The 19,855-nt window shown below is 34.9% G+C and overlaps 1 protein-coding gene across 3 annotated transcripts in view; it reads right to left on the bottom strand.

The window, feature by feature from the left end:
* Positions 1-19,855, bottom strand: part of map4k2 (mitogen-activated protein kinase kinase kinase kinase 2) — a 50,019-nt gene that overhangs the window by 20,615 nt on the left and 9,549 nt on the right. For 2 of the 3 annotated variants that reach the window (XM_056461107.1, XM_056461106.1), the window contains exons 2-13: positions 18,899-18,956; positions 15,805-15,895; positions 12,785-12,849; positions 11,573-11,628; positions 11,420-11,467; positions 9,655-9,697; positions 9,473-9,545; positions 7,268-7,399; positions 7,120-7,182; positions 5,119-5,200; positions 3,526-3,633; positions 2,812-2,890 (exon numbers count right to left, since the gene is read on the bottom strand). In XM_056461107.1, the coding sequence (XP_056317082.1) occupies positions 2,812-2,890; positions 3,526-3,633; positions 5,119-5,200; positions 7,120-7,182; positions 7,268-7,399; positions 9,473-9,545; positions 9,655-9,697; positions 11,420-11,467; positions 11,573-11,628; positions 12,785-12,849; positions 15,805-15,895; positions 18,899-18,956 (898 nt within the window). The remainder of the gene's footprint in view (positions 1-2,811; positions 2,891-3,525; positions 3,634-5,118; positions 5,201-7,119; positions 7,183-7,267; positions 7,400-9,472; positions 9,546-9,654; positions 9,698-11,419; positions 11,468-11,572; positions 11,629-12,784; positions 12,850-15,804; positions 15,896-18,898; positions 18,957-19,855) is intronic. The other variant, XM_056461108.1, reaches the window with a different exon arrangement.

Below are 19,855 nucleotides of genomic sequence, written 5' to 3' on the forward strand. Positions count from 1 at the left end.
AATACACTTACATAAATCGATATCGATTATAAAATATTGCTTCTTACCTATAAAGTAAATAATCTAGCTCCTGTTTATCTAACCAACCTTCTGTCTCGCTACAATCCAACCCACTCTTTAAGATCTCAAAACTCAGGGCTTCTGGTAGTACCTAGAATAGCAAACTCTACTAAAGGAGGTCGAGCCCTCTCATTTATGGCTCCTAAACTCTGGAATAGCCTTCCTGATAATGTCCGAGGCTCAGACACACTCTCTCAGTTCAAAACTAGATTAAAGACCTATCTTTTTAGTAAAGCTTACACACAACGCATCGCATAATGGTATGACGCATGAGTGTGCTCCATGCAGGTGAGCTGGCTTGACAACCACCTGTAGGACACACTCCTCCTTAATGTACCAGACATTGTGTTAGAAACTCTCATATGCTTTACATGCTTGTTTCTATGTTTGTTTATATAACTGCTATTTTCATTTATAACACTTTATGTTTGCACCTCAGTTAAATACACTATGAACAGTAGCTAAGCTAATTATTTTCTTTATTCTCTATTTCCACCTGGGGATACTCATCCAGAGGCCCCTAGAGACTATGCAGCGCCACTGATTCGATCCAAGACCTATGAAGAGATGATCCCAAGGTCTCGATAATCCTGGACCAGGTCGTATCCCGAGCTGATGCTGTGGTCGTCATGGAGGATTGGAGTGCATGAGGCTGACTCCTGAAGGACCACCGTGAAAAATGAGTCCCCGCATTGATCATGTGGGCCAGCCTGACCTCCCGCCGGTGCCCTTTTCAGCCCTGCAGCTTCTCCACGATTGACGTCCAGCTTCTCCAGCCTCCGGTGCCTACACTGCAGCTCCACACAGGAAGTTTGGCCAGAGGAATAATGGTTGTGCCCAACAGAGCCTAGTTCCTCTTAAGGTTTTTTTTTCCCTTCACTTCGTCAATTGGTGAAGTTTTTTTCCTTGTCACTGTCGCCACTGACTTGCTTGGATCGGGAATTGTGGAGATGTGCTTCGGTGGATTTGCTCTTCAGTGTTTGAACTTTCAGCAGTGAAATTTAAACCAGACTGAACTCTGAACTTAACTAATCTGAACCTCAACTTAAAATCTGGATTTTACTAGAGCTGCTTTGACAATCTACATTGTAAAAAGCACTATATAAATAAACATGAATTTCATTTAATTAAATACACATAATAAAAATAGAAGTATCCAAACTTATAGACTTATAGCATAGATATTTAAATGTATATATAATTTGTATCATTTACATATATATTTTTTTAATCTAAAAATAAATAAACTTTTCTTTCATATTGTCATGATCACCAGCGATCTAACCACTAGAGTGTGTATTTATATACATATATATATATATATATACAGAGTACATACACAAATAATATTATGTCAAAACAAACTTTTATTTTGAAGGGAATTTCACCCAGCACTAGTTTATTACAATAAAAAAATCAATATCAATGAATAACACATTAAATAAGATGCAATGCGGCACGGTGGCTTAGTGGTTAGCACTGTCACCTCACAGCAAGAAGGTCACTGGTTTGAGTCCCGATTGGGTCGGTTGGCATTTCTGTTTGGAGTTTGCATGTTCTACCCATGTTCACGTAGGTTTTCTTCGGGTGCAAAGTCCAAAGTACAAAGACATGCATTGGAGGTGAATTCAGGTAAAGTCTAGATCGGATACACGGACGGCCGGAAGTGCAATATGCACATCAATAGAGCAGATTTTTTTTAGAACACTGTAAAACAATAATTAATATTTTTACATTACTGTGACGGTTGGGTTTAGGGTTGGTGTAGACGGTAAAAAATACAATTTATTGGGTAATTTAATAAATAGCATAAATAATACTCGGTGGAACAACTTTTTTACATTACTGTGATGGTTGGGCTTAGGGTTGGGGTGGGGGTAGACGTTCATAAAATACAATAAATGGGAAATTTAAAAAATAATATAAATAATTCTTGTTAACTTCCGGCTTCAACCATATCTGATCTAGCAACAACCGTGAATTCACGAGTTCACTCACAGATATTTGACTGAATATAATATGCATATTTAGTGCGCTGTCCGGGGGGAGGGCTCTGAGTTTGGAAGGACACCCTAACTTGTTTTATTCCCCTTATCAGAATAGAGAGAGATATGGTCCGAGCGCAGTGTCTAGACCGGCTCCAGATTGTGCTCCTCCCAAAATTTGTTTACATCACTTGGAGAAACTAAATTGGTCGTAGTGTATGAATGTGTGTGTGTGTGTGTGTGTGTGTAAATGAGTGTGTATGGGTGTTTCCCAGTACTGAGCTGGAAGGGCATCTGCTGCGTAAAACATATGCCGGAACAGTTGGCAGTTCATTTCGCTGTGCCGACCCCTGATGAATAAAAGGACTAAGCCGAAGGAAAATGAATGAATAAATATTATCCATAATATTATTGTTTTTTTATGCAAACACATGCTTTGTGGGGTGGGGGGGGGGGGGTAATTAGCATGATCCATTTATATTTATCCATGTGACAAATATGGTGATTGTAAAATATACACATTTTCAATGAGAGTATATTATTTTGAGCACAGATTTAATAGTTGCTATTTAATATTTCCCTCCCATAAATCTTGCATCTGATATGGAAGCTCTAACAGATATGAAACAAGATCAACAGCTCAATCCCTGTGCCCATGCCTTTTATTTGGTAATGTTTCCTGCAAGTCTTTTAGTTGATCCTGTCACATGATACTGTACTGATTTGTGTACACGCTTGTGTGTAAACAATGTTAACCAGAACTTACATTGTTCTTCAGACAAGCTCCTCTCCACTGCCATATGTTTCCCTTTAGACTGGATTTTATCTGGGGCTGTGTCGTTTGCCTTTAACACACACACACAGACACACAAATATTTGTACACTTTGATACACTGAACTCTGACGCGCATATTTGCAAAGAGCTTTAAATAACTTGAATAGCTTGATCAAACAGGGCAAAGTTTCACTAAAATGTCCTGCTTCATCTGCCCCATTTCACTGTGTTCTATACTGTATTTTATGTAGAAAAATACTGTGGTATGCAGATTTGAATGTAAGTTTTCAAAAGAATGCTTTTAGGAAATTTTGCCTTGCTCAGTGATTAAAGAGACACTTTATTTCGTCTGTTGAACACAAATAATGAAGAATGACTGGGAAAAAAGCAGGCATTGACTTCCATAGTATTTTTTGTTCCTACTATGGATGTCAATGGCAGCTTTTTTCCAGCAATCTACATAATATCTTGTTTTGTGTTCAACAGAAAAAATAAATTTTTTTTTTTTCAATTAGAACCACTCGAATAGGAGTAAACGAACAGGAAAGGTTAATTTTTGGGTGAACTATCTTTTTAGCAAACAAAAATTACCATAAATATGTATAAGAAGGCTATATACTGAATTTAATATATGAGAGAAGAAGACATGGAGGAGTAAAACAGTACAAGAAACAGTAAATTTCTATGCAAAAGTCTTTCTGTCACCTCTTCATTCTCCTCAGGACTGGTTGGTCGGTGGAGATCTGGGTTATTTGCCATGTCCAACAGCTCAATCATCAGTTTTCTGGTCAGTAACTGTGTTACAAATGGATGCTGAGGAGAGAAACAGTGACATTAATTATCAGTTAGAATTATAACTTTACCAGGAATCCAAACTGTTGTATTGTGACATTGTGTGAGGATCTCATTTAATTGTGAGGATGCTCATATCTGGTTGTTTTCAAAAAATGAAATATAAATCTACAATGAAATCACATATATTTAGATCTGTTATATTTTAAACTATCTGCTTATTCATATTGTTAACTGGTTTAATTGTTAATTGTTAACTTATATTAAATAAAGTAATGCTGACACATTAAATATATTAAAGAGCTAGTTCATGCAAAAACGTAAATTCTAATATAATTTACTCTTCCTTCACTTGTCCGAAACCTGTTTAAGTTTCTATCTTCTTTAGAACACAACTGAAGATATACTGAAGATTTCTGGAAAACAAAAACAGCCATTGACTTCCACAGTATTTTTTGTCCCTATGGATGTCAAAGTTTTTTTTTTTCCACCATACTTCAAAATATCTTCTTTTGTGTTCAACTTAAAGAAGAAAGAAATTCATTTAAGTTTAGAACCACTTGAACGTGAATAAATGGTGAAATATATAGATAAATAGTTAAAATAGTTTATATAGTTAAAACTATTAAACTGTTTAAACTGTAATTGTGTTTTAATCTACATAATACTTCAGGATATTTGGATCAAATAAATGCACCTTTGGTTAAATTAATTTTACTAACCCATTCTTTTATCGATAATGTATATCCCTGGGATAAATACTGGCCTACATATACATACTGTATATACAGTATATATTAGAGTATATGCAGTAATTATACGACATGATATGCATTTTTTATAAATAATAAAAATTAATGAAGGTCCCTTCAAACTTCAATGCATTCCTCCAAATCACTAGGAAGGTTATTATAGTTAAAGGGAACCTATCATGCAAAAATCACTTTTATAAAGAGTTTTAACACAGCTGTGTGTGAATATATCCAGCCTCTAATGATAAAAAATAATTACTTCTACTTTTTTTAATCACAATTTATAAAAACAGTCTGTAGAAACACTTAGATTGACATTCTCCCTTTGTACCTGTGGAGGGGGAAAGTCCCACCCATTAGTGACGATTTCTCGACCATTAATATAAACAGCCCTGAGTGAGAAGCAGCCGTCCCTATTACAGTTTTGAATATGCCTCTATGGTGACACATTTATAAGTTTATAGCTCCACCCCTTTGAAAATTCATTTGAATTTAAAGCGACAGTAACCAAAACAGTACAATTTAGATCAAAGACCAAAAGGGGCTGTTTCAAAGAGATTTAAAAAATATTTGTGGGTTATTTTGAGCTGAAACTTCCTATACACACTTTAGGGACATCAGAGAGTTATTTTACATCTTGTAAAAAGGGGCATAATGGGCCCCCTTTAAGTCATATTGAGCAGCAATATCAAAAAGCTAATGTTAACTTTGACTCTAGAGTTAAATCGATTATTTGAAATTTGATTATGGTCACCTGAAGAAGAGTTTCTGCTGTCGGTCTTTTACGAGGACTTTTGATTAAACACATCTTCACAAAGCTATGAAAACCAGCAGACCTGCAAAGACAATGAATCATTTCTCATTTACAATGAAAAATATTTTTCTATTTTTTTCAGTGAGGTTTTCAAGTCAAGTCAAAAACACTAGTGCAATAATAAGATTAAATAGAAGAAACTTAACAACATAACAACACATAATCACTAGACGAGACTGTACACCAGGGGTCTCAATCTCAAATTGGTGGTGGGCCATTTCAGTGACTGACAATTCATTGGAGGGCCGTTTTAACATTTCGGTACAAGAAAAAAAGTGGAAACCTGACATAATTGATGCATCTTAGGACAACAGACATATATATACTCATATATTTCAAGATTGACCTGTCACCAGTGATCATGCAAATCAGCACGTTTATCGTGTCACACATCAGCTGTTGAAATATATCTGTGGATGTTATGGCTGAGCGTTAGACACACACTCAGTCATTCTTCCACAGAGTATATGCAGTCAAAACTCTAGCTTTTTGTTTCTTGTTGTACGTTTTCAAGGGGTAGTTTAAATTGCTATGAAAATACTACAAATAATAAGCATAATAATTATTATTCTGTCCCAATAGCGTAAGAACAGAAAGCAGGTTGGTTAACTTAAGAGACTTTACTGGCAATGGTTCTTCTCAATATCTTTTTCTTATCAAATTCTTTTTTTTGTAAAACTACAACAAGGAGGGGAAAAGTATGTACATATTCACATTTACTTTAACATGTTCAATTCAACTAGTAGTACAATTTTACTAATGTATGTAGTTTATATGCAAACCTTAATAAGCATATGAGGAAAATCTATTAAATGAAACCATATGAATCGAATATTAGCAAAATTATCATATTTGTTACACCCCCAGCTTAACGTGTAAGCCATGAAGAAGTGTTTGTACAACAAAATACAAGTGGAATAAAGCTGATAATAATCAAACGACCCTTGAATATTTACAAAAAAAAAAGAGCTTTAGTAAAAAAAATACAGCACTTACGGACTTACAGTTGAAGTCAGAATTATCCCCCCCCCATGAATTTTCCTTTCTTTTTTAAATATTTCCCAAATGATGTTTTAAAAAGCACGGACATTTTCACAGTATGTCTGATAATATTTATTCTTCTGGAGAAAGTCTTATTTGTTTTATTTGGCTAGAATAAAAACAGTTTTGAATTTTTTATAAACCATTTTAAGGTCAATATTATTAGCCCCCTTAATATTTTAGCCCCATTAATAGCCCCCTATATTTTTTTCGATAGTCTACAGAACAAACCATCGTTATACAATAACTTGCCTAATTACCTGATCCTGCCTAGTTAACCTAATTAACATAGTTAAGCCTTTAAATGTCACTTTAAGCTGTATGGAAGTGTCTTGAAAAATATCTAGTCAAATATTATGTACTGTCATCATGGCAAAGATAAAATAAATCAGTTATTAGAAATGAGTTACTAGAAATGTGTTGAAAAAAATCTTTCCATTAAACAGAAATTGTGGAAAAAAATAAACAGGGGGATAATAATACAGGGGGGCTAATAATTCTGACTTCAACTGTATATTTAAACGTTTAGCCACAGAATTAAAACGCAGAGAAAATGAAAGTAAAATGAATGCAGTACTTTAAATTTCATCTAGGTGGCAGGTCAAAACCACAAGTGGCAATATGCGACTGCACAACAATGATAGTGATTCAAATATAAAATATTTTGGTGGGCCGAATCTCGATATATTTTTGAAGTCAGTTGCAGGAGGGAGGAAGAGGGCGTAATGGCCCGCGGGCTGGCAGCTTGAGACCCCTGCTGTACACATTAAAATAACCAATATACAAATTAATCAAATGACATAGAATATAAATAACTCTTCAATCGAGATTTAAAAAATGAAACTGAAGTGGCCGATATAATGTCATACTGAAAAAGCACACTCTTTTTCAGCTTCTCACCATTTGCTCTTGTCTTTTAGTTTGGGAGACTGGAAGCTGCTTTTAGACATCAGCATCAGAGCTCTAGAGCAGAAAAGAAAGCTCAGCTCAGTACTGTTTTTATAGTGTATTTTCACTTCTCTTAAATGAATGAGTCATTTTTTCTGACCGCATGGGATGAAGGTCAAACATTGGAGGCTGAAGCTCTGCCAGCTCGATGGCGGTGATGCCCACAGCCCAGATATCACACAGGTGGTTATATCCACCCTTCTTCTCCACCGCGGCCACCTCAGGGGCCATCCTGTCAAAACAAACACACACTTCCATTAGATACCTCACACCTGCTGTCAGGTAATGTAGAGTAAAGGGCTGAATCTACATTTAAAAAATTACTTTTGCTGCTTAATCGAACTACTTATTTAAAATGAAGTGAATGAATCAACATAATTCTTAAGGTTTTTTTTCGAGACAACTAATTATTTTATGTTCAACCCTCTTAAATCTGTTAAAACGATTAAGTTAAAGTAAATGATTTGTGTTGGGACAATTTTCCGGGGCTTTTTTTTCCCCTGATCTCACACTGCCCTGCTTTAAGGACAGTCTGGGAGGGGCTTTTTTTATCTCTTTGTTTCCCAATCTGATTTCCTATTTTATCTGTGCTACCTCTCGACTGACCTATCTTCTCCTGAAATGTATGATGTTTGTGTATGGTCGGAGGGGTCCAATTTCACTGCATGTAACAAATAAAGGCTCATCATAATCATCATCATCATCACATGAAGCAATTGTGGAACCCAGCATTTTATTCATATTTTTTATTCATTACTCATATTTTTTTTGCATTATCCAGTACTGTATTTTGAAATGTTTTTTTAAGTCTGTTCTGTTTGATAAGACTTTGGATTTATCTTGTAAAAAATACTGTAAACAGTAATATTGTGAATTATATATTTTGTTCTAATTAAAATAGCTGTTTTCTATTTACAGGTATATTTAAAGCATAATTTATTGATGTGATATACATGCTGAATTTTTATCATCATTATTCCAGTCCTCTGTGTCACAAGATCCAGCATAAATCATTATAATATCCTCATATGTTACTCAAGAAACAATTCATACATTTATGATTGACATGTAATGTAATGTGTGTATTTTTACGCATTTATCACGTATGGCCATACACCCAAAGCACTTTACAACTATGAAGAGGGCGTCTCTCCACACTACCACCAGTGTGCAGCATCTACTTGGATGGTGTGACAGCAGCCACAGGACAACGGCACCAGTGCACTCACCCCACACCAGCAATTGTTGGAGTGGGGAGATAGTGATAGAGCCAATTCAGTGGATAGGGATGTTTGGGAGGCCATGATGGGTAAGGGCCGATGAAGGGTATTTGGCCAGGACACCAGGATTACGCCCCTACTCTTAATGAGAAGTGCCATGGGATTTTTAACGACCACAGAGAGTGGGGACCTTGGTTTAATGTCTCATCCGAAAGACGGTGTTCACTGACAGTATAGTGTCCCCTTCACTATACTGGGGCATCAGGACTCACACAGATGGCAGGCTGTCTTCTGGCCTCACTAACACCACTTCCAACAGCAACCTAGTTTTACTACATGGTCTCCCATCCAGGTACTGACAAGGCTCAGCCCTGCTTAGCTTCAGTGAGTAAACAGTCATTGGCTGCAAGGTGATATGGCTGTGGCAGTACCACTGTTTTCACTGTATATCTTATTATTATATGCTTTCTTCTGGAGAAAGTCTTATATCATTTAGTTTGGCTGGAATAAAATTTCTTTAGTGATTAGAAATTAGTTATTTAAAACTATTATGTTTAAAAAATGTGCAGCACGGTGGCTCTGTGGTCATCTCACAGCAAGAAGGTCACTGGTTTGAGTCCTGGCTGGACCAGTTGGCATTTCTGGGTGGAATTTGCATGTTCTACCTGTGTTCATGTGGGTTTGCTCAGGGTGCTCTGTGTTTAGATATATAAGGGACTAAGCCGAAGGAAAATGAATAAATGAATGTTTAAAAAATGTGTTGAAAAAAATTATATATCTATTAAAAAGCACTTGGGAAGTATCTGAAAAAAAATTACAGTAAAAATATCAATTTAAATATGCAATAAAAATGAAAAAAAAATCTCTTATCTTTGGGTATTTTTCTAACTGCATATAAAGAGACCATTGGTGCAGTTGGTTTTTAGGATCTCCTTATACAGGCGATACGAAAATGCAGCAGTGATACATTTTTTATACTTCAGTTGCATTCATAGGTGACAGCGCGCTAATTGCTTTAGAAAAAACCCAGTCCAGACAGTGCAATTCTGCAGGGCTCAAGGGCAAATCTCTGCACAGACGCTTACCAGTAGGGAGTTCCTATGAAGGACTTTCTTTTGGCAACAGAAGCACTGATCTCTGCTGCAACCCCGAAATCAGCTACAGAGAGGAGAGAGACAAAGAGAGAGAGACAAAGAGAGATTAATCTAAAATGTGCAGCCTTAGACGTCTGTGTCTGTTTAGCATTCAATAATACAAGATCACTTACCCAGTTTGACATCTCCTCGATCAGTAAGAAGAATATTAGCTCCCTATATCAGGAAAATATATCCATATATTTGTATTAATATATATGTTTTTAAATCACCATATCCATTACACTGTTAGCAACATAAACCATTGTTCAAAAGTCGGAGGTCAGTAAGACTTGCTTTTGTGTGTTTTTGTTTGTTTGTTTGTAAATGTATTTGTTTATTACTTTTACTCAGCAATGATGCATTAAATTAGTTAAAGGAAGCATTTAAGGTGTTTAATTTTCAGTTTAAAGTTTTAATAATCAAAGAACCAAAGAAAAAAATTCTCATTGAAATATTAAGCAATGGAACTGTTTTCAACATTGATAATAATAAGATTTCTTTTCCTTTTTCTGCATATAATTATTTCTGAAGTAGCATGTGCTGAAAATGAATATGTTTTGCATCATATTAATGTATTACAATCTTTAGAAAAATGACATTTTAACATATATTCACATAGAAAACCATATAAACTCTTTAAACTTTTATAATAGTTTACAATATTACTGCTTTGTTGTATTTTATTGGTACTGGGCAAAGATGAATTATGATTAATCGCAACCATAATATATTTGTGTGTTATATATTTATTTAGACAACAGTTCTGTCTGGTTCTTGAATCTGATTGGCTGATAGCTGTGCAATATTCTGCAAATAACAGCACTCGTCCAGCCTCTTAACCCTTCACCCTTATGTATTCTTCTGCCCACACACAGCGACAAGTAGAGGACACTACAGTTTGACAAATGTTGCGGCTTTTGGACAACATAATGTACTTTTGAGGCTTTTTTAGTTAAGAATGTAGTTGTTTAGATTGCAGCTATACAGTTTGTTAGAATAGTGCCTATTTTTAAATATTTATAATTTCTAAGAGACAACACGTCAGAGCTGACGTCTTTGAGCAAAGACGGTTGACGATGTTCATCCACAAGATGGCGGCAGAGACCTCATAATAAGCCCTAATAAGAGAAAACCAGCGTAATTTCAAACTACAGCTGATCAAATCATTATTAAACAGGTAAATGACTTTCTATCTCTCTCTTTTGTAGTGCTGTATTTATACCACAGAAATATTGTGATCTCCCAATTGCAATAGAGAAATACTGGGAAATCTCTGTAGACTGATGGCATTTCATGCCGTTCAGCCTTATAATCTTAAAATGTGAGCAAAATCACCTGTTTTGTCTTCACTTTAGACATATAATGAGAATCATTGAAATACTAGCTCTAAAGTGGTGAATTTGCAATGGTTTCTGCTGTTCTGATGTCAGCTGGAGATGTGAAGGAATGGCGGAAGAAAGTAGTTCATAATACAAAAGAGTTTTGAGACTCTCCGTGTTTGATTTTCTTTTTTATATACACGTTTATGCTGTCGAACTGTTGTATAAGTGCAATATCACACTCGTAGCAGTGCGATGTGGCTGTATATCGTCACTGGTGCGACACTAAGGCATGTTACTTGTGTAATATTGCTCAATTATTATGTGATAGACACAAAACTACACAAAACAATTTTGTTACATCTGTATTTAAATTTATATATAACTTGTATCATATACCAATATACATTTTATATCTAAATATAAATATCTCAAAAATATGCATGCATGTGTGTATTTATATATTTTGGATGTGATTCATTTTTGCCCAGGACTAATTTTAATGAAATGAATGCAGCCTTGGTGTGCATACGTGACTTCTTTAAAAATCCCCAAACTTTTGAACAACCTCATTTACCTTAATATCTCTGTGTATTTTGCCTGTCTCATGGAGATGATTCAAACCCTGGACAAAACAAGAAAACCAAAACAGTCCGGTTAAATGAAAGTCCATGTCACTGAGGAAGATTTATGCATCTAAAGATCTTTTTAAATAATTAATCAGCCTCACCTGGAGAGTTTCCCTGCAGATGTAAGCAATCTGTTTTTCCTTTAAAGGTCCAGTTACTGCAAAGAGCATATTATATTAAACATTAGCCATTACACTCAGCTTGCGGGAACAGTTTGCCTCAAAAACAAAGGTGGAAGAGATTAAAATCTGTATTGTTAATAGAATATCTTATTTTATTATCTTATTTTAATATTGTAATATTTCTTATTTTTACTTTTTTAATATTAGTTTTTTTAAAGTGAGAGTGTGTGATGCTTTTGTTTTTTCATTTTGATTAAACTATTGTTTTAAAATACTTAATATTTTTTTACTTTATAAGGCCATTCGATCCTTTGTACTAAAATAATTTCATTTTCTTTTAGTGTGTAATGTATCTGTTTGTGCATGTATTGAGTGTTTTCAAGATGTGTTTTCAACAGTTTGCCATATTGGAGGCACAGAATATAAGCAATGTCACTAAACTGAACAAAACTTTCATATTTTGCTAATTATTGCTGCAGAAAATGACCCGCTATTATGTTTTGAGGTGTACCAATCAGTCGGAGGAGAAATAAACATTTAGAGTATATTTAGAGTAAACATTATAACAAGTGGAATATTGAAAAAACACGGGGTCTGGGATTTCTGACGATTCTAAGGGCCTACGCCATTTTGGGACCCGCTGAGTTACATTTAGGGACCCCCCCCTCTGTAAAACCCAACAGTCAACTTTATCAAGTGAAATGAGTGGAGTTAACTCAAAATTGACTGAAAGTTAATTCTACTCATTTGAAAAGAGTTCTGAACTCAGTGTTGAAGGTAATGAGTTAATTAAATACCTCATTACATTAACGTAAATGGAGTAAGTTTACAGTACTCATACAGATTAGTTTTTTAACTCAAATGGTTTGTAGCAATCAGTTTCCTCAAGCGGTTTGAGTTACTATAACTTATTGTGTTTTACAGTACTCAGTTGGTTTGAGTTCTCTTCATTTAATGGGTTTTACGGTGCTCAAATTGCTTCACTTACTCAAATAGATTAAGTTCACAGTACTCATTAGGATTAGTTTTGGAATTTAAATGGTTTGTTGCAATCAGTTTCCTCAAATGGTTTGAGTTACCTTAACTTATTGGGTTTTACAGTGTATCTAACAGAGAAAAATTGTATGCTTAATACACTAAATAAAATTAACAAACAGCATTACATGGGCTGTTTATATTGTAATGTTATACCTTGGTAGATATCCTGCAATGATCCACCTCCACAGTATTCCATGCAGATCCACAATTTAGTGTTCCTGAAAAGCCAAAACAGTTCAGTGCACGCAAAACATTTTTAATAGATACAAAGAGAAGGTCTTATTCAAAGAGAAAATCTGATTTGTTTTAGTTTGGCTGGAATAAAAAGATATTTACAGTTGAGGGCAAAATTATTAGCCCTCCTGTGCAATATTTAGTCTTTTTCAAATATCAAAGTGATATTTAACGGATTAACAAAATTTTCACAGTATTTCCTAGGATTTTTTTTTCTTCTCAAGAAAGTCTTATTTGTTTGTTGGCTAGAATTAAAGCAGTTTTTGATTTTTCAAAAAACATTTTAAGGTCAATTGTGATGTAAAAATACAGGACAGACCCTCCCACTCCCCCACCAAAACAACAACAACAAAAACCTCAAACCTACCCAGAAGAACACCCAAAATGAACTCAAACTCCTTAATCTGTTCATTCAGAGCAGCTTAACTGTATGTAAGCCTAGTTGAAACCATTACAAATTTGGGGAGGAAATTAGCTTCAAATAATAGAACACACCAGGACGGACATGTTTACATATCATTAATTGTATTTGTTTGTTTAAAAACACACCCAATCCGAAGCGCATCCATCAGTCAGCATCATTACATGAATGGATTGATTCAGAGGTAGGAAGGGTGACAATCAACGAATAGCTTTATTGGAAGTTAAGGGAATGCAGCCTTTTTAATAATAATTTCAACATGCTTTCAAGCCGAAATAAAGCAAAAGCATAATTCTCTTGAACAGCTCTTGCACTTATATCACATTTGAGATCTGCTTTTTGATGCTATTTTCACTTTTCATCGAAAGATTTTAAAAAACAGGAGAAATACGAGAAAATACTTAAACGGGATGATAGCGGGATGGAATGGTAAAATACAGGAGACTCCCAGCAAAAACAGGAGATTTTTAAATTTACTTCAGAACAAACCACTGTTATACAACGACTTGCCTAATTACCCTAACTAGCTTAGTTAACCTAGTTACGCCTTTATATTGCATTTTAAGCTGAATACTAGTGCCTTGAAAAATATCTGGTAAAATAATATTGTTATGATCACCAGCGCTCTAGCAGCTGCAGATCATTGGTAAACACGCAGTTCGCTAAAGAGCTACAAATTCACTGGTATTCACAAATTCACACAAGTTCCGCCATTCCCCCTCACACACAGCTGTTCCTGTTTCAGTTTGATTACATGAACACACACAGCCAGAGGATCGTTACAGACTGATTACAGGGACTTTAAATACAGCGCGCACACACACACCGCTTTGCTGAGTCTTGTTTTACTGTTTTGTGAACATTACAGTGCGTTTTTCTTGCCGTGTACCTCTCTTTGCTTTGGTTGTTTATAGTTTACGTTGTTTGCCGCCGGGACTGACCATTCACCTGTTACCTGACCACGACTCTTGATTCCCTGTATACATTTGTTTGCCTCTGTGTTGACTGTTGCTTGCCTGACCATCTCTGTGTAGTGGTGGGCAAAGCGAGGCTTCATAAAACACTGAAACAGTTGAAGCAAATGTGTCGAAGCTTCGAAACGTTTCGAAACCCCACTCTACGGTGACACCTAGTGGTCATTTTTTGTGTATTGCACTGGAACAGCTTCAGCAGAGAACAATTGAGCAGATTGAGGTATTAAACCCCACTTTGTAAGAATGAACCATCAAGTGATATAGTGGATTGGTTAGGGTTCTTGACTACCATGCGGGGATTGTTGGTTCGATTCCAGGCTGCTATAGCTGTTTTGAAATGCTTTATTATCAGTTTGAGATTCTTTGTTCGTGCATCGTTCTGTTTCAACATTGGTCTGACATCCGAATAATCACTTTGTGAATAAATATAGCTTGTTTCGGTCATAAAACAGGGCTGTTGATAGATCAGATACAGTTGTGGACAGAAGTTAACAAGAATTATTTATATTATTCATAAAATTTCCCATTTATTGTATTTTATGAACGTCTACCCCAACCCTAAACCCAACCATCACAGTACTGTAAAAATATTAATTATTGTTTTATAGTTAAAAAATGATGCTCTAAATTGATTGCGTATCTGCAGCTGTATCCTATCTAGAGTACACTATAACAGTAACATGATTAAAATGCATAAAATCATGATTTTGGAGTACTTGTACAAATCGGGAATCGAACCCAAAAGTCATTTGAAGCCTGTAACAACACGCACATGGACGGTCCACTAGGCCATAGGAGACAGAAATGTTCAACTAACCCTGTCAGTCAAATGCAGATTCACCAGGTCTTGAAACGCTTCTGAAATGATCAATGCTTTGAATCGCTTTAGTCAAGTGAACAGGTGTTTCGAAACACTTTAGTCACGTGACCTGTGTGTTTCGGATCATGCTTCGGTGCAGTGTTTCGAAACACTTGCGCTTCGGGATCTCGACACTGTGTCGAAACGTCAGTTTCACATCAGCCATCCCTATCTCTGTGTAATAAACCTGCATTTGGAGTCGCACTTCCTTGTCAGCGTCCATTTCACATCACAATTATGTACTGTCATCATGGCAAAGATAAAAGAATCAGTTATTAGAAAATTGTAATTAAAACTATTATGTTTTAAAATGTGTTTGAAAATTATGGGGAAATCCATGAATTTAAAAAAAGAATTAAAATTACACAGGACAGCTAACAATTTTGTCTTCACACCCCCCTAACTCACAAACATGGCAAGAATCTCATAAACAGTTCGAAAGCATGTGAGTGGGAATACATGCCGCTGAAATATCATTCGGGAATGCACAAAGTCAGAGCGTGTGCTGACACATGTCGGCAAGCATTTACAAAACCTATTAAACATGTCCAGGTGATCTGTAGTTCGTATCTGTTTGTGTAACTCTGCCTGTAGGGCTGTAAAATAGGCTGTGGAATGCACCTTTCTATGCCCTGACAACTTCTGGAGAAATAGCATTCTGGAGGAAGCACAAACATTACTGTACCTGTGGTAAGTCCCATAATAGGCCACAATGTTCTTATGCTTACACTCCTTCATCATCGTTATCTCTTGCTGGATGGAGGTGATGTCATCTCCTGAATGAGGATGATAGAAGGGCACACTGTAAAAAATGCAGGGTTCAACATAATTCATTCAGGTTGTCCCATTTGAATTTGAATATATTTTATTTAACAGGGACAATGCTCATTAATAAAAAGTAAAACTGTAAATAAGCCCACAAGGGCTAATTTTCATCTGTCGCCCCCTGCCAGATTTTAAAAGGCAACTAAAAATCAAAAAACACATCATCACACATGCAAAAACAGTAAAGTTACATATGACAAAGGGATGAAACATGTAATAAGAATTTCTTAAAATGTTAGACAAAAGAATTACACATCACAAATCATTTAAGTTAACAAGTTTAAGTGGATTGAACATAAAACAATTAAGTCGTCCCAAAAAAATCTCAAGATCTGTGTTGTTTAAGCTTGTGTTACATAAGTAGCTTGAAGAAGCAGCACAATAATTTTTGAACGTATTTACTAGTGGTGTAATGGATCACAAATCTCATGCTTCAGATCAAATTATGGTTTTTCATGGATCGTACCATTTTTCAGATCAGCCAAAAAGAGGAGACAAATGTAATTTGCTTTCCATTTATTATAAAAACAGTACTGCAAGAAACTTTTGGTTTTAACAAACAGAACTTAGAACCTGTAATTTTAATAAAAAATAAATTAAGAAATAATCAGCTGAATGAAAATAAATCGCAAAATATTCAGTACTGTGAAAAATGTACTGTTACTACTACTGTAACACTAAAACTGCCACAGTGTTACACTACTACTGTCAACACTAAACATATACGTCTAACATTATAATTTGTACAACCCATATTTATTTTTAGTCTCATTTTCAATGAATGATTTAGTTATTGACTCCTAAAACTCCATGTTTCATTGTAGATGATCATTTTTTAAGAATTATTCAGTGGCATATTTTTGATGTCTGGTTGTCGCCACCTTTTGGTTAAACAATGTAATTGCTGCCTACAACTTTCATTTTCATTTGAGCATCATTAAATGCACATGATGATGATTTTATCATAAACCTCAGTGGTTTTATTTAAAATATAAACTGTTAACCCAGTACTTCTGTGTTATATGACTGTTTGTAACTAACACAAAAGACCAGACTCAAACTCTTTAATAATTTTAGCGTTTTCAGATTTGAATGCAGCAATTCAAAGGATTAATAAACATATGCAAATCACCATCATTTATAATTTATGTTGCGTGGGTGTTGAGATCTGGATCTTTTAATGATTCATCGTCCAGCTTACACTGAATGCATTGATGCAGGCTAAACAACTAGTGATAGAAAACACCTTTAATGAAACCCACCATATCCCGAAAAACCTACCACAACTTCCTCTGTCACCATTATATTTTACAGGAAAGCCAAAATGCTTTCATAAATGTGATTTGAATGACGCGAGAGGTGATCTCTCTTTGTTCTTTACAAATTTAGGATTAATCTACCATTAAAAAAATGCATTAATACGCGGGCCACCTGTGTTCCGAACCGTGGGTTGTGATTCGAACGAATCACGGATCAACCATGATCTGTTACACCCCTAGTATTTACTGAACAAGTAATTGCCAAAAAATATATATTTTAAAGGTTTTAGTTCTGAATTCAGTAATAAAGGCTATAATTAAATATGTGACCCTAAAAAACCTGAAAAAGTTTATGTTGCATGGGTATATTTTTTGGTACAAGACAAAACTGTACTGTATGGGTCAATATTATTATTTTTTCTTTCATGATAAAAATCATTAGGAGAATAGTTAAAGACCATGTGCTGTGAAGATATTTAGTACATTTCCTTATATAATTATATAAAATAATTATATCAAAACTTAATTTTTGATTATTATTATTATTGCTAAATTCCAGTTGTTGTATCTCTGCCAAATGTTGAAGCTTATCAGTAACTGTTTGTAACCTTTTGATTTTATTTAATTAGTCAGTTTATTAATACTATTATATTTAATCAGGAAAACAAAGATATGAATTTGGTATAAATAAATCTAGCTGTAGAAAAAGCCAGATCCAATTAGTGAAATTCTATGAGATTGGTTTACTTTATATTCAGGGGGCAAAACTGACCCAACTCCATACTCCACACAATAGATGAATTTGTCACGGTCACCAGCGATCCAGCCTGTGCAGATGGCTGGTATACACACAGATCACTAACAGACTACAAATCCGTCATTTCAACTAATCAGTCTTTGAGCCGTTTCAGCTGTGTGAGTGTAATCAAATGGGATCAGAAACCGATGTGTGTGTGGTGCATGACTGGAACTTGTAGTTCTTGAATTGGCGGATTTGTAGTCCGTTAGCAATCTGTGTGTATACCAGCGATCTGCACAGGCTGGATTGCTGGTGACTGTGACAAAATTAATTAGAAGCATATGATTAGAATAATATGGATTTATTGATATTATTACATAAATGTTGTTCTTATTTTAGTTTAGTTTATGTTTAACTAACAAATATCAATCATATAAAGTTTATTTGTTCAATTATGTTAAAAGTATAAAATCTAAACGGATGGAAATTTTACATACAATCAGAATGCATAAATCTTATTTTTAGGCCTAAATCAATTTTTTTTTGTGTGTGTAACAGACCATACATCAATGTAAATCTTATTTATTCAGCTGTCAGATGACACATACATCTCAGTTTCCAAAAATTTATAGTTTTATGACTCGTTTTGTGGTCCAGGGTCACATATATAACCAATAAATATGATCAACACTACTAAATTATGTCATTATCCAGCAGAGGTTAAGTAGTTTTACTATGCTTTATAATGGATTATGCTTAATTAATTATATTTTATATTAATTATATTATAAACTTTACTACAAGAAATTGATCTAATGAATCCTTATTTGAGAGATGTTTAGAGACAGGACACGACTCTAAGTGTTTGCTGTATGTTCACTACAACATTGATACATGAAAACATCCCAAACTCATGTAAAATTGCACTGGTCAACACATTAAAACTACTCACACACCTGGATCCAGCTTAACAATTTTGATGGCAGCCATTTCTGAGCTTTTAATGTTTCTAGCCTGAAAGAAAAGACATTACATGATAAACAGGAGAGTCAGACTGCTTTTTTGTCTTTTACAGCTATATTGCTGTAAAATTAGTTAGGAAAATTATCATTTTAGTATGATTTGTTCATCCCACAATGACGGTTGGGTTTAGGGGTGGGGTTTGGGGGCAGGACTCCTTTTTTAAATCAGATGTTTTTGTATGAATAAAATTGTATGAATTTATATGAATAAGCCAATTTGCTGATAATAAATAAAATTGTTACTTTCCTCGTGAGATCAGGGATTATGAGCCATCAATTAAATAATTATGTTGTAAATAAGTTATAATTTTTATTAGAATTCTTGTGCCATTTTTGTCTAAATTTATTCATTCATTATTCTCCTTTGTTTTAGTCCCTGATTTTCATTCAATTCACCTATAGCGCATGTCTTTGGATTCTGGGGGAAACCGGAACACTCAGAGGAAACCCATGTGAACATGGGGAAAACATGCAAACTCCACACAGAAATGCCAACTGACCCAACTAGGACTCAAACCAGCGACCTTCTTGCTTCGATGCGACAGTGCTAACCACTGAGCCACCGTACCACCCTTTGTCAAAATTGTATCTTTTTTTTTTATTCCTTTATTATTTGTGTCTTTGTACTGTCTTGAAAACAAATTCCTTGTATGTATAAACATACCTGGCAATATAGCTCTTTTTGATTCAGAGCCTGATGTTTTAACTGCTATAAACACTCCATATTCGTGCACATTTTAATATAAATTTATATACCCAACTATTCAATTGTGTTGGTAGGATTTTTGAAAATATATTCAAGGGGACCTAATATGGCCTTTTTTAGAAGGTGTAAAATAAGTCTCAAAAGTCCCTAGGGCAGTAGTCTCAAACTCAATTCCTGGAGAGCCG

Source organism: Danio aesculapii, chromosome 7, assembly GCF_903798145.1.
Source record: "Danio aesculapii chromosome 7, fDanAes4.1, whole genome shotgun sequence".
In the NCBI taxonomy this organism is placed as follows: Eukaryota; Metazoa; Chordata; class Actinopteri; order Cypriniformes; family Danionidae; genus Danio; species Danio aesculapii.